Below are 14,686 nucleotides of genomic sequence, written 5' to 3' on the forward strand. Positions count from 1 at the left end.
GACTAATCATGCTGTGGGTGGAAGTTTATGAGAAATAGACCATGTTCATCTGGCTGAATTTGTAGTTAGAATGCATTTTAAAGTCAGCTTGAAGGTGAATTAGAATATTTGATTAGATTTTATATCACAACATTAAGATAAAGGTGAGGAAGAAAGATGATAACAGAAGAAATGGTTCTGTAAAGAAAGAGGATTAAAAAAAGACACAGTGGAGTCATAAAAAATTAAATGTTATCATATCATCTATAGTGAACTTGAAGAAGTTAATGTAAATTATCATTTATTTGTGAATTGGGTTTTGTTTTTCTACAGGAAGACAGTTGTGTGCCCTATCATTGATGTTATTAGCGATGATACCTTCGAATACATGGCCGGGTCAGACATGACTTATGGTGGTTTTAACTGGAAGCTGAATTTCCGATGGTATCCTGTTCCTCAAAGAGAAATGGATAGGAGAAAAGGAGACAGAACACTACCGGTCAGGTGTGTAGACCATTATTTCCCAACTAGTCATATGTTTATTCTTCCGTTAACCAAAGGACATAATAAATCTGTTCTCAATTTTTAAAGATCCTTAGACATTTTATTATTTATGTACCTTTTCACCTTTTACTCAATCATGTAGGAATCAGTGACAATACTGAATATGGTTAAAATTATCACGAACAACCTTGGTTGTTGATATAAATGCCAGGTATCTTTAGATGCCTTAGGATTATGATTATATGTATGTATATGTATATGTATATGTATATATGTACATATATATGTGTGTGTATGTATGTACACACACACACACACACACACACACACATATATATATATATATATATATATATATATATATATATATATATATATATATAATGTTTGCATGTATGTATTTGTATATAGTGTATATAGTATCAATTGCCGGAAAACAAAGAGTCTACCATTTTCTCAATCAAGGTGCTTTGTTAAAATAAAGACAGCAACTCTTGCCTTTATGTTCTACCCTAGTTTCCTATAGTAAAAGAATCATACATGTGTGTATAAAATAAAATTCTTTATGATTTCTGAATATCTTGGTATTTCAAGTAAATATGAAATGCGTATATTATAATGGATTTGTTCTCAAACATGGAATGACCAAAATGTTTTGGTAAGTATTCTAAATTTACCATTCTTAAAAAGCTATCTTCCTTTAGCAATCATAGAAATAGTCATTTGAAAAAATTTTGTGAACTAACAGATACCAATGCGTTTTTTGTTCAAAACTAAATGACTTCTTGATTTGAAATGTTTATCAGTGAAATACACCTTACTCTTATTTTTGAAACAGAGATCTGCTGCTGGAGTTTTCTCCAGTCCTGCCTGGCCCACAGTCAGGACAAATCTCTCTCACCTGCCAGTCCCACAGCTGCTCAGACCCAACCAAATAAACACACAGAGACTTATATTGCTTACAAACTGTATGGCTGCAGCAGGCTTCTAGTTATCTATTTCTTTTTTCTTAAATTAACCCATATCTATTAGTCTATAAGTTGCCATGCTGCTCGTGGCTTACCAGTACTTTACATGTTGGTACTCATGGTGGTGGCTGTCAACGTCTCTCTGCCTCAGTTTTCCTGTTCTCAGAATTCTCCTCTCTCCTTGTTCCACCTATACTTCCTGCCTGGCTACTGGCCAATCAGTGTTTTATGTATTAACCAATCAGATCAACACATTTAACATACAGAACATCCCATAGCAGAGACCCATCATCATTTTCTACAAAATTACTCATTTAAATAACACTAAAATATCTCTGTCCTCTTGTAGGTCTCTTGCCTGCATCCAAAAATTGATTGTCTAAAAAGTATTTAGAGAAGTATTTTATTAGACTATCTCCTTGAAGATGAGTTTAGCAAATCACCTTTCTCTTGAAAAAAAATGGAAAATATTGTAATCTTCATAAACAACATCCATATAAGGCCTAATTTATAGATGGCCTGTTTGATGGGCATAAGGTTACTTTATGGTTATCTAATGCATTAAAATAAAATACTGGATGGTAAAAGAGACAACTCTAATTATATGGTACTGAAAATTTAAAAAGTAAATATTGTTAACATTTTTAGGAAAAATACTACCACAGTGAGAAAAAATTAAGTGTGGCCACTGATATTTGCATAAGACCTGTCAGTGGTTAGAGTATATAATCTGGCAATTCTTAAATGCTTTATAATCTTCACATCTACCCATCCTTGTTCCTTGCATTAACAGGCTGAAGAAATACAGTAACTCTGATTTATTAACAATCCTCTTGTCCCCGGTTCCAGTTTTATTTAACTTAGATAATTTTTGAGATTTGTCCCAAGTAAAAACCATTGAAACACTTCATAAACACACTTAAATATTGTTAATGAATTTATTCAATTGAAAATGAAGTGTGTGTAAATATGTGTTTTATTAAACTTACTGAATATTCATTTGTGAAGGCGAAGTTTATTTAACTTGATTGTTGCAATTGGAAAGGTAAAGTTAAGGTAGCCAACACTCCTAGTGACAAATAACTGATCTCCTTCATAAAAGAAAGAAAAATGACGTAGGAAGCAGCCAGTATGCTCATCTTTTGCTAACGAAAATAAAAGATGAGTCATCTAACACACTACATTTTAGCCACACTTTGTGTGGTTTTGCTGAAATAGTATGAGAACCACTCAAATTTCTTACTTTTATTTATTTTCCTTCCTGACTGAACATGATTTCATTTTCTAAAATAATGAAAGAGGAAGAGCGAAAGCTCAGTGTCTGCTCAAGTTTGAAGATTCTTTTGGCAAAAGGTTAATTAATTCATGGGCACTGTTGTATCAGCAGGCAGGTAATTTTCATCAGCAGAGCTGTGGTGTGAACTTTGTATTTTTAATCTATTATGCACAGATGTGATCATTTTTCTCACACTCATGCAAACAAATAAATCATTCTATGCATGGAAGATAGATTTTTTTCCCCACTTGATTAACAGAACTCTGAATAGCTCAAGCGATCAAAGTGAAGTTGAGGTTTTAGTAGAATGCTTAACTTAAAGTGTCTCTTATGACAAAACTTTGTAGTCACTGTAATTGGCTAGTCATCATTCAGAAATACAAGTATGCAACTGCAATCATTGTGCACCACCTTGAACTTGTGACCTAAGCTCAGTCATGTTTAAAGTAAAATGTATACTGACAATACCACACCACACTCTATTATTCTAACTGTACTATACTCTAGTATTTTCAGTTGTAAAAGGAAAGGGGTATATAAAAGGGAGTTTGGGAGTACTTAGTTTTCTCTAATCAGTAAAGTTCTTTGATAGCATTGGCATGTCAGTTGTCTGTATAACACAGTTACCAGATTCTTAAGCAAGACACCATGATCTAGCAACTTGTGTGCCAAAGACTGTTCTTTAAATGAGTTTTATTTGCTTAGTTTTAGTGGTTCACACTTGCAGAAAATCACCAACATTAAAATGAGATATCTAAAACAAAATTTGGAAATTGTGGTTATTGAAAACTCTTAGTGCAAAAATCCCAGCCTTTCTTCTTGTCTGCACCCAAGAACCACCAATACACAAAAGACACAAGAAACTACTACCATCCTTGTAACTCCTATGTTTGTGTCTCTGACTCCAAGCCTGGGGGTCAGTTGTCATTTATTTTCTTTCTTGAGCTTGGAGAGATAGAGTTTAGCACCTCTGTCTCAAACACGGGTAGAAGAAATATGTTTAATGCCACCAATTTACACAGTCAACTATAGTGATGACCTTTTAAGTTGGTGGCATTCAATTTGGAATGTGCTTCCTGGGAAATGACTGATTTTGAAACACACTGAACACATTAGTCTGTATGACTATTGTTAGTCATACAATACCCAATGAAATAGATGACCCTTAGCAAAATTGCTTCTTAATGAAGATAGCCCTGTCAGTTTGGGGTACCTTATTTCTATTTTTGTTTGGTGATAAAATAGCTTGACAAAGGCAACTTAAAACAGGCAGGGTTTATTTTTATCTCACAGTTCCGAGTTACAGTCCATCATATTAGATAAGAAAAAGAATCAGAAAATGAAGCAGCTAATCACACCACATTTGCAGGAAACAGAAGCAAGAAAGGAATGCATACATATTCCCAGACAGATTTCTCTGCCCTCATAAAGTCCAGGGTCCTGAACTCAGGGATGGTGCTGCTACACAAGTTGAAGCTGGGTCTTCCCACATCAGACAATTCCCCCCAAGACATGCTCCAAGGACAGACTGATTTTCACAGCCTCTCACCCAGTGTCTAGTTGACAATTAAAACTAACAGTCACTGAAGTAAGTGTGTCACTTTCTTTCTGGCACATAAAATTTCAGGTGACTTGATTTAGATAGTGAGATCAGCATGGTTCTGTGTAGAAATGCACTTCATGCACCATGCTGGTCACAACGCTGGATCCTGCACATACAAACACTCACAGCAATCTCTGCTGTAGAGCATTTTACTCTTCAATACTTTATGTATTCTAGATGAAGCAAGAGGTCAGAACATGCAGATTGAATGTGGGTGTACAGGAGTTAGCTATGTTAATGCTACAGCAGTGTATATTTCTGGAAAAATGTGACTAAATCCTACTGGTTGCATTCATATATTAATTATACTCTGAATTTGACACTCAATAAATAGTATAAAGAGACTTGTTTCCACTTTAATTTCTCACTGATTAAAATATATTTCTTTATAGGAGACCTCCTGGTTATTTCTCATCTATTAACTTGCACTCACCACATCTTAACTCCCATTTAGTTGCTATTAGTATTCTTAATATTATTTCTTTCATTCTTCCATCCACTACCCTGTTAAGTGTATCCTGAGAGTAAATAAATAGCTTTAGATATTTGTTTAATTCTTGCTATCATGATGAATTACACACCTACATTTCATTATTGGCTTTTACACAGGACATATTTTACTTACTTTTATGTCCTTTATTATTAGCATTTATCTGATACACAATTACCCTTTATTTAATTAGAATTAAGTGTGTCTAAAGTATAGTAAATAAAGTTGATAACATGATTAGTAATACCTTTGATTACAACTGCCATGTCCTCATATAAAACTTTCTCAAGTGCTCTCTCTATAATATTCCAGTGTGCTCCCAGGGGAGCAATGTAGAAGCTGTCTTTGGGGAGAAATATGGTACTTTTTTAATGATTAAAATGAAAATTATTCTTTCATGCTTGCTTAAGTCATGTAAGGAATTAAAGTGACACAAACTATTAAATGAGAAATACCCTTGACAGAAGTAAGCTGTATTGAAAATGTATTCCTGATAATGGGACATGTTAGCATTGCACAGTCAGTGTGACTAGTGTCTAAATGCATAAGAAGCCATAAGACTAATGGGCTCCACCTCCATCAGTGTCGTGTTCCCTCCCAGAGCCTCTCTTCAAATGCAGTTTTGCATAATTTAAAATTTGTCATACTATTCATTAGTATTTTTATGTCATTGAAGTTGACGTGTGTTTGATTTACTTTTTGTGTTTGCATAGCACATATTTGTAGCTGCTACTATTTTGCTTATAAGCTCATACCCCAATTTATCTAACAAAAATTGAACATTCTTTTTGACTTCAATTGTTATTTGTTAGTTTTCTGTTTCATTTGGTTTTGAGATTAGTTCTCATTTATCTCAGGTCGACTCTTAATTTGCTATGTAGCAGAATATGTTTTGAGTTTATTATGAATTTTCTTCTTCCACCTACCCAGTAGCATTATACATTTCATGTGCTATTATATCTGATTTTATGCAGGAATGGAAAGTAGGGCTTTGTGCATATTAAGCAAGCACTGAACAGAATGAACTCTATGCCTAGCCTCTAAGTGCCATGCCCCTGAGTTACACCTTCAGGCTTTTTATTACACCTTGCTTTTTTCCTACAAATTGTTTACAACTCCTTCTTTTTTCACTCACCTCTCACTAGTTTTGTCATTCTGACCCTTCAAAGTCACCAGTGACTCTAGTTTCTATAGTGTGATAGATTAAATGTACATATTAAGTTTTATAAAATCACCTATGGAGAAAAGATTCTTATATTTAATAATGTATAATTTTCAGTCTATTTGATCTTCTAGTAGACACTTGTCAGGCCATCAAAAATATGCTTTAAAAGGGAGAAAAACAGAACTACATAGGGACAAAACATGTACTATATCCTTATGCAATAAAGTATCAAGACAAAAACATAGGGAATATCCACAATTTGAGCAGAATAAATGTTTTGAAAGAAAAGGCTGAAAATTGACGGTTGAGCTGTTACCATTCTTCCATCCTTATCTTCAAGTCTAATATATGTGGTTTCCCAAGATTGTAAACATTCCCTCTTAAATAGAACCCTTTGAAGCTATATTCTTTCTAGAAATAATATGTTTGTATTTTCTTATTTCCCCATGGTTAGGAAATATTTTGCAAGATTTTTTATTACAATGTGTTGAGGTGAGAATAAGCAAGGTAGTATACAAAATTCTTAGTGTTATTCATTAAACTGTATGAGATTTATTCACTGAATAACGCTGCCATATTTGTCAAAGCATTTGAATTCAACTGGTTCCCATTAGCCCTGTTGCTTATTTTGACACATCTTTATTATGAAATGAAAATATGACAACAACAGTAATAAAAATCTTTTGCACCAAATATTAAGCATCCTTTAGATGATAGGATATCAGGTTATGAGTATTACAGAAAAAAAATAGAAAAAGGAAAAAAGCAGGATTTTCCTATATTTGAAGTGAGACCTTTAAGGGCAAGACGGAATATTCAAGTTCCAGCCTTGTTAGGAAATTGTTCCTTTACCCACAAAAGAGGGTTTTGCACACAATAACCAGAACTTATTTCTTTTAGCCTCTAAAACAGCACTGGGATTGTGTTTTCAACCTTCTAGGATTTGAGTAAGTTTCCTTGCCCAGTGTCTAAGCCAGCATAAACCCTTCTAAAATCACCAATATCTTCTCCAGTGCCAAATGCAACTCTCCAAAACCCTATGCAAAGATGATTGCTATGCTATGCAATATCCCACAGAACTTGCTTTGTCTGTAAAACTTTTAAATTACATTCCACATTTAACATCAGTCATCTCAAGAGAAGGGCCCTGAATCTTTGCTCAGTTTATCTCTTCCAAATACATTGTACAGTGTGAAAAGGGGAAGAGAAACAACATTCAGTTTCCATCTGATTTCTGAAGTGCTAAATCAAACAAAGCCATCATATTTGATGATTTAATAAAATGAAAACATTTGAAGAGTTCAGCACTGAGACATTATTAAAGCAGATTTAAACTTGAAATCTGAAACATATTTTTTCATTGTATTATCGTATAGTAGGTGTTTTTTTCTTAAACAGAAACATGTAGTGAGTGATTAGAAAGATGTATTTAGTGCAAGGGAGGAAGTGAGAAAACACAGAGTAGTTGTCAGTCTCACAGTTGAAAGCATATGATGAAAGACCTCATGAAACTAAAGAACAGAGAATGAGAACAGCACCCAGGGAGACCCTAGGGAGGCTACAGATCAAACAATGTATCATAGTTATTAAGTAAATACACAGACAAAACATGTAATGCCATATTTTACATAAGTGACATATGCTAGTCTAAGTACTTGTCCACAATCTAGCAGCAGCCAGATGAGGAAGTGGATGGACTACCAATAAGGATCATAAAAACAGTGGAAGCAAAAACCTCTATAGACAATTCACTGAGAGCCAGCGGTGGAAAGAATTTCAAGCAGGTCGACTGATGAATGGTGCTAAATGCTTTTAGAGGAAGCAGTTAAAGAAAGGCTGCCTGAGTTCAGAATCAATGGGGACCCTTCGGAAAGAACTTATTGCAGTGCAGGGAGACGGATCCAACTTCACTTAGGAGGTGAAAGGGAACCAAGGGAATATGCAGAAAGGATGCTTTCAATGTGGTTTCCAGTAAGGCCATAGGAAATGTCAGCCTCTCCTATGAAAGATTCCTGAGATGGAGTGAAGATTACTTTGGTTCAATATAGACTGCGACTGGGCAGGTTTGCAAGCTCAAGGGGCCAATCTAGAAGTCCAAGGCCTGAAACATAAATGCAACAAGAAATGAACAAGGGGCCAACTGTAGTCAAAAGAGCTAGCTGAGGTCATGGCATAGATTTTAACCCATAAGAGAAAATCAGATTGATTTTCTTGTGAAATAAGAAAGAATAGAAGAGTATGGGGAAGATCTATAAATATATCCATGGAAATCATGAGAAAGTTTGTGCTTAATGCTTATGGACTTTGGGTTGTGTGCATTGCATTAATCCCTAGATAATTAAAAGGAATCCAAAATTTTAAAAAATACACTTGAAAATAAAACATAAGGACAAATAAGCACAAACAAATGGTTGTGTATCAAGTACAAAAATTTATAGGTTGGCCTTGAAGAAGCAGTTGGCTCCTCTCACCATTTTTACAGCCTTCTCTGGGTCTCTGTATCCGAATTAGAAGAAGTATATTACAAATTTAGCCAGGCACATTGCATTGAAGGAAGAATTGACTTACTCAAAATGAGGGCACACAATCAGTACTTCTTCTCAGCTGTGGCAGAACACTATAGGGGGATATGGGGATGAAGCAAAAATCCCCAAAAGAGGTTACTAATGTGAGATCATAGGTTAGCTCAGGAACTTTAACTATGAACAGAATATGGCAATTACTATCAATAATAATGTGAGCAAGAATACATTAGCTAATATATTAATCTTATTAACGGTCCATTGAGTGCTGGGCATTGTACTGAGTGTTTTGCATCTAGTATATCAATTCTCCCTCACCTATCCATACACCTTGTAGTATTTATAGTCATTTGGATGATTATTACCCATACCATGTTGACGGCTTTGGTTGGTGGTTTCATTACTATGTAGACACACCTTGGAAAGTAAATTATTTCAGCTAATTCAATGATGATCCAGATTTTTCATTTTCTAGGCACTGAACACAAAAAAGTGCACATACTTGAAAACATAGCTTATTTGTGATATTATAAAGCAGTTAACTTAGGAAGAACATGCTAAACAACATGGATAACATTTGTAGTCATTTAATGTTATACAGTGAACTACTCAAACAAACTAATAATTCAAATATGTCAAGTCTCTCTGAAAGCATCTATCTTCAGAAATTATAAGATTATATTAAGGACTCATTAGTTTGTTTTTGTTTCCTACTACTCAAAATAAGTAAAAGTTATTTGATTCAACCTTATAGTTACAGATAGTTTATTTTTATTTATTCTGTTTTTCTCACACATTTATAGAATGATGATCAACTGCAAGATAAAATTTAACGCACATACTTAAAAGGTATTAGCACTTTGTCAAGAAGAAGCTAAATAGATGATCTCTGAACTGATTATTAAAAATGCATTAATTAACATTCTTAAGCATTTGGTTGCATTATTATAGGTTAATTGCAGTGCTTTTTTGTCCCGAATTGTGTAAAATGTACTCTGTAGTGCTATAATACCTTGTATAGTTATTATCATATAGTTCCCAAGGCCCAGTCAGGTGAAGTTATGTTCACTTCATAATTACCATCTGGTTAGCTTTCTTAGAGTTCCACATTACAACTCAGAAGGTCAATGATACACTATATGATAGGAACCCAGCAGGAGTAGACAAAACAAAACAACTCTGAGACCACCAAGCTGAAACTACTGTACCTGATGGGCTGCGTATTCAGATCATTATCTGAATACAAAGCTGTGAAAACACTGGCGAAAATATTGTAGGTCCACCTACAACATTACTAGGCAGTTTTACCACCAACTATGCTATTTAATTAGAAAACATCAGCGCAATTTTTAGCAGAGGGGAATATAATTTCTGTAAAGCAATGAGTTTTGGTGGATTATTCTTTAAAAAATCTCAAAAAATCAGCATTTGCATTCCAAATTTAAATTACTTGTTCACTACTTTTCTTCTTTGGCAGAGCATTAGAATGAGCAGGGAACTCTCCACAGTACCATTTGGTACCCAACCCATGTCCATGTAGTCTCAGCCTATGGTGGATATTAACCAAGGGTGAGAGTTGTTTCTGAAAGATACCACATAGCTAAGTGTAATGGCCCATGTCTGCAACCCATCACTAGAAGACAAGATTGTGAGTTCCAGGCATTCCTGAGTGACAAACTGAGACCTGCCCTCAAATTAATTAAACATTAAAAGAAAGACCCTATGCTGGTAGTGTGCAATGGAGGCTGGATCTACTGTGCCCAGTAACATTCAGACTTTATTGCCAATGTACTTCTACTAGGGATTAGGAAAAAAATTGTCTCAGTATATTCATTTACCATTCCCTAAAAGAAAGATACAGTTTATACATGAATCACTGTCTTAATAAATTAAAGTTAATTAAACCTATATAAACTGAGCATGATATTTTTGTTCTTTTGTGCCATAAATTATAAGATAAAATAAGAAGTAACCCATTTGAACTAGACAAAACTAACAAATAAAAGAAAAAGAGAGGGCACAAGAAAGAGAACCCCATTTGCTTACATACTCAAGAATCCCATAAAAAACACTAAACTGGAAGTCATAATATATATGCAAAAGCCATATAAAAAAGCCAAAAAGAAAAATATATAAATATGTAATAAAAAAAAGATTTAAAAAAAAAAAGAAATCCCTGACATGACATTGTGAGACAAGTCACCTCCAAAGATGCCATGGGGTTCTTGTTTGTTTGTTTGTTTGGCCAACTACTGCTGGGCATGCATCCTCTCCAGTGAGACTCCTTTGGAGGAAACTAGGTTTTCACTTGTAAGTGGATATAAATTGGAAATTGCTTCTGGATTAGAGATGGAGGCATGTGTTCATTTTTCCTTTCAACTCTACTGCCTATCTGGTGCAGATACATGTAACCCCTGTGCATATTGCCTCAGTCTCTCTAAGTTTATATGGGTTTTGATCCTGTTGATTTAATGGATTTGTATTCTTGGTGTCATCCATCCCCTCTGGCTCTTATACTCTTTTTGCATTTCTTCAACTGAGTTCCCTGAGTCCTGAGGGGAGGGATTTGATGGAGAGTTCCCAATTGTGACTAAGAGTTCCAACATCTCTCCCTCATTGCATAATGTTTGGCTGTGAGTCTCACTATTTTTCTCCCTTTCTGCTGCAGGAGGAAGATTTTCTGATGGTAGTTGAGAAAAGTATTGATCCCTGAATAGAGCAGACTGTCATTAGGAAGTATTTTATTTTGGCTTTTTAGAAAATAAGAAAGAACAGTAGTATTTGGTTTTACCATAGGTCCCTTGGATACCTAGTCTTGGTCCTTGGTCATCCTAGCATAGGATATGACTTCCATCTCCTGGAGTGAGCCTCAACTCAAATCATATATTAGTTGGCTACTCCCACAAATTTTGTGCCACCATTGCCCTGCCATAACTTCTAGGCAAGACACCATTGTTGATCCAAGGATTTGTGGTTAGGTTGGTGTTTATGCTTTTCCTTTGGTAGCATGCAACCTGTAGTCTTGGCAGTTGCATGGGTTGTTTGGAGGTTCTTATGTTATCCTTTGTGACTCGACTAGATGTCACCCAACCCTGCTATTTGAAGCTTCACTTGGTGATGTGAGATGGCTAATTGGGGACATGTATACCTCAGTATTTGGTGATTTCATTTAGATTATATATATATAATATATAACCTAAATGAAATATATATATATATATATATATATATATATATATATATATATCACATATATATAAAACACAGACACACACACATATATATGTATATGTACATACACACTTAGGAAGATTTTACTGTACTAGGTAGGTTTCCATACTGTTCCACAAATGGCACTTAGTTTTTCTATCCTCATATATTTCCTCCCTTATTCCTCTGTATATTTCTTATTCTCCTCCCCACTTCATCCTCAATAACTATTCTATTTTCCTTTTCTAGTGAAATCTATCTTTCCACCCTAGTCCCTTACTCTAGTCCTAACCTCTGTAGCTTGCTTATCATTGACTTAACAGCTAATACCCATATATAAACTGAGCCATTTTGAAGGGTACAAGATAAAAACTTGAAGTAGTTTTGATTTGCATTTCCCTGATGACTAAGGACGTGGAATATTTCTCTAAGTGTTTCTCCTGTTTGAGTTTCCTCTTTTGAGATTTCTCTTTAGCTCTGCACCACAATTTTCAGTTGGCTTATCCATTTTTTGATATCTCCATCAGTGCTTTAATTATTCAGGATTGCTTTAGCTATCTTGGGTTTTTTGTGTCTCCATATGAAGCTAATCATTGTCCTTTCAAGATCTTTAATGAATTGTGTTGTAACTATGGGTATTTTATTGAATCAGTAGATTGCTTTTAGTAGGATTGCCATTTTTTTATATTAAAATGGGAGATCTTTCTTTCTTCTGATACTTCCTTTAATTTTTTCTTTGATTTCTTAAAATGTTATTGTACATGTCTTCCACTTGTTTGCTTAAAGTTACTCCTGAATATCTTATATTATTTCAGCCAATTGGGAAATGCTATTTCCTGATTTATTTCTCAGTCCATTTGTCAATTGTGTATAGGAGGGCTACTGAGTCTTGTGAGTTAATTTCACACTGAGCTACTTTGCTGAAAGTGTTTATAAACTGTAGAGATTTCTTGTGGAATTTTTAGGGTTATTTATATATCATATCATATCATCTGGAAATAAAGATACTTTGACATGCTCACGTGCAATTATATCCCCCTAATTTCCTTCAGCTATCTTATTGAAGTAGCTACAATTTCAAGTACCATATTAAATAGGTATGGAGTGGGCAACATTGACTTTTTCCTGATTTTAATGGAATTGCATTGAGTTTGTCTCCATTTAAGTTGGTGTTGGCTATGGGCTTTCTGTAAACAGCCTTTATTATGTTGTGGTATGTCTATTGTATCCCTTATCTCTCAAGGTTCTTTATCGTGAAGGGGTGTTAGATTTTTGTCAAAGGTATTTCTTGCATTTAATGTCCTTGCAATTTTTATCTTTCAGTTTACTTATATTGTGGATTACATTTTTTGATTCACATATATTGAACCATCCCTGCAACTATGGAATGAAGCCTACTTGATATGGGTGATAATCTTCTAGATTTATATGTGGATTCAGTTTGCTAGTAGTTTATTGATAATTTTGGATCTATGTTCATAGGGGCAATTGGTCTAAAATTCTGTCTCTGTCTGAGGTCTTTGTGTGGACTGTGGCCTCCTAAAACAAATTGTTCAATGTTCCTTCTGTTTCTATTTTGTGGAATAATTTGAGGAGAGTTGGCATTCACATGTCTTTGAAAGTCTGGTGGCATTCTAGACTAGAAACATTTTTCACTGGAAATTTTTCAGATGGGAGACTTAATGGATACTTCTATTTTGCTAGGAATTATAGATCTGTTTAAATTGCTTATTTAATCTTGATTTAACTGGCAAATGTTATGTATTGAGAAAATTACACTTTGTTTTTTAGATTTTTATATTTTGGTGGAGTACAGGTTTTTCAAATTATATCCTTATTATTCTCTCCATTTCCTTGGTGTCTGTTGTTATGACCCCCTGTTCATCTCTAATATTATTAACTTGGGTCTTCTCTCCTGCCTTTTATTTATTCTGATAAGGGTTTGATAATCTTGTTGATTTTCTCAACCAACTCTTTGTTTCACTGATTCTTTTTATTGATTTTTTTTGCTTCTATTGTAATGATTTCAGCCCTGGGTTTGATTATATCTTTCTGTCTACTTCTTTTGGTGTGTGATTTCTTCTTTTCGTTTTAGAACTTACAGGTGTGCTACTGAGTTGCCACTATGATAGCTCTTTCTCTCTTTCTAAATGTAGGTCCTTAGTGCTATGAACTTGCCTCTTTGTGTCTCACAAGTTTGGCTTTGTTGTATATTCATTTTTAGTCAATTCTAGAAAATCTAATTTCTTTCTTAATTTCTATATTTTTATTCAGTACCTAGTTGTTTAGTTTCCATGAGTTTGTAATCTTTCTGCTGTTGTTGATATGCAATTTCAATCTTTGATGATCAGATAGGATGCAGGGTGTTATTGCAGTTGTCTTGTATCTGCTAAGACTTTCTTTGTGTCAGAGTATGTGGTCAATTTTGGAGTAAGTTTAATGTTGTTTTGAGAAGATATATTATTTTGTGTTTGGGTGACATGTTCTGTAAATATCTGTTTCTTCATTTGGTTTTTAACATTAGTTAGCTCTCAAATTTCTGTGTTTAGTCTCTGTCTGGATGACCTATCTGTTACTGAGGGTTGGTTATTGAATACTTCCTCTGTAGGTGATTGAGGGTCAGTATGTGTTTTAAGCCACAGTAGTTTTTCTTTTACATTCAATCACACCAACAATCCTTTTTGTCTGGGACATAGATGATAAGCATTGAAATGTCCTCTTAGTGGATTTTCATAGATGAGCATGCAGTGACCTTCCCTATCTCTTCTGATTAGTTGTGGTTTGAATTCTATTTTGTCAGATATTAAAATGGCTTCACCAGGTTGCTTTTTAAGTCCATTTGCTTAGGAATATATTTTTCCATCCTTTTACCCTGAGATCATTTCTATCCTTTATGTTAATGTCTGTTTCTTGTATATACACGAAGGATGAATCCTGTTTTTATATTCATTCAGTTAGTCTGTGTCTTT

At 34.4% G+C, this 14,686-nt stretch overlaps 1 protein-coding gene across 2 annotated transcripts in view; it reads left to right on the top strand.

The window, feature by feature from the left end:
• Galnt13 (polypeptide N-acetylgalactosaminyltransferase 13) overlaps positions 1–14,686 on the top strand; it is a 577,725-nt gene that overhangs the window by 340,929 nt on the left and 222,110 nt on the right. For both annotated transcript variants that reach the window (XM_006974228.4, XM_076569495.1), the window contains exon 7: positions 313–483. In XM_006974228.4, the coding sequence (XP_006974290.1) occupies positions 313–483 (171 nt within the window). The remainder of the gene's footprint in view (positions 1–312; positions 484–14,686) is intronic.

This window comes from Peromyscus maniculatus, chromosome 4 (genome assembly GCF_049852395.1).
Source record: "Peromyscus maniculatus bairdii isolate BWxNUB_F1_BW_parent chromosome 4, HU_Pman_BW_mat_3.1, whole genome shotgun sequence".
NCBI lineage: Eukaryota > Metazoa > Chordata > Mammalia > Rodentia > Cricetidae > Peromyscus > Peromyscus maniculatus.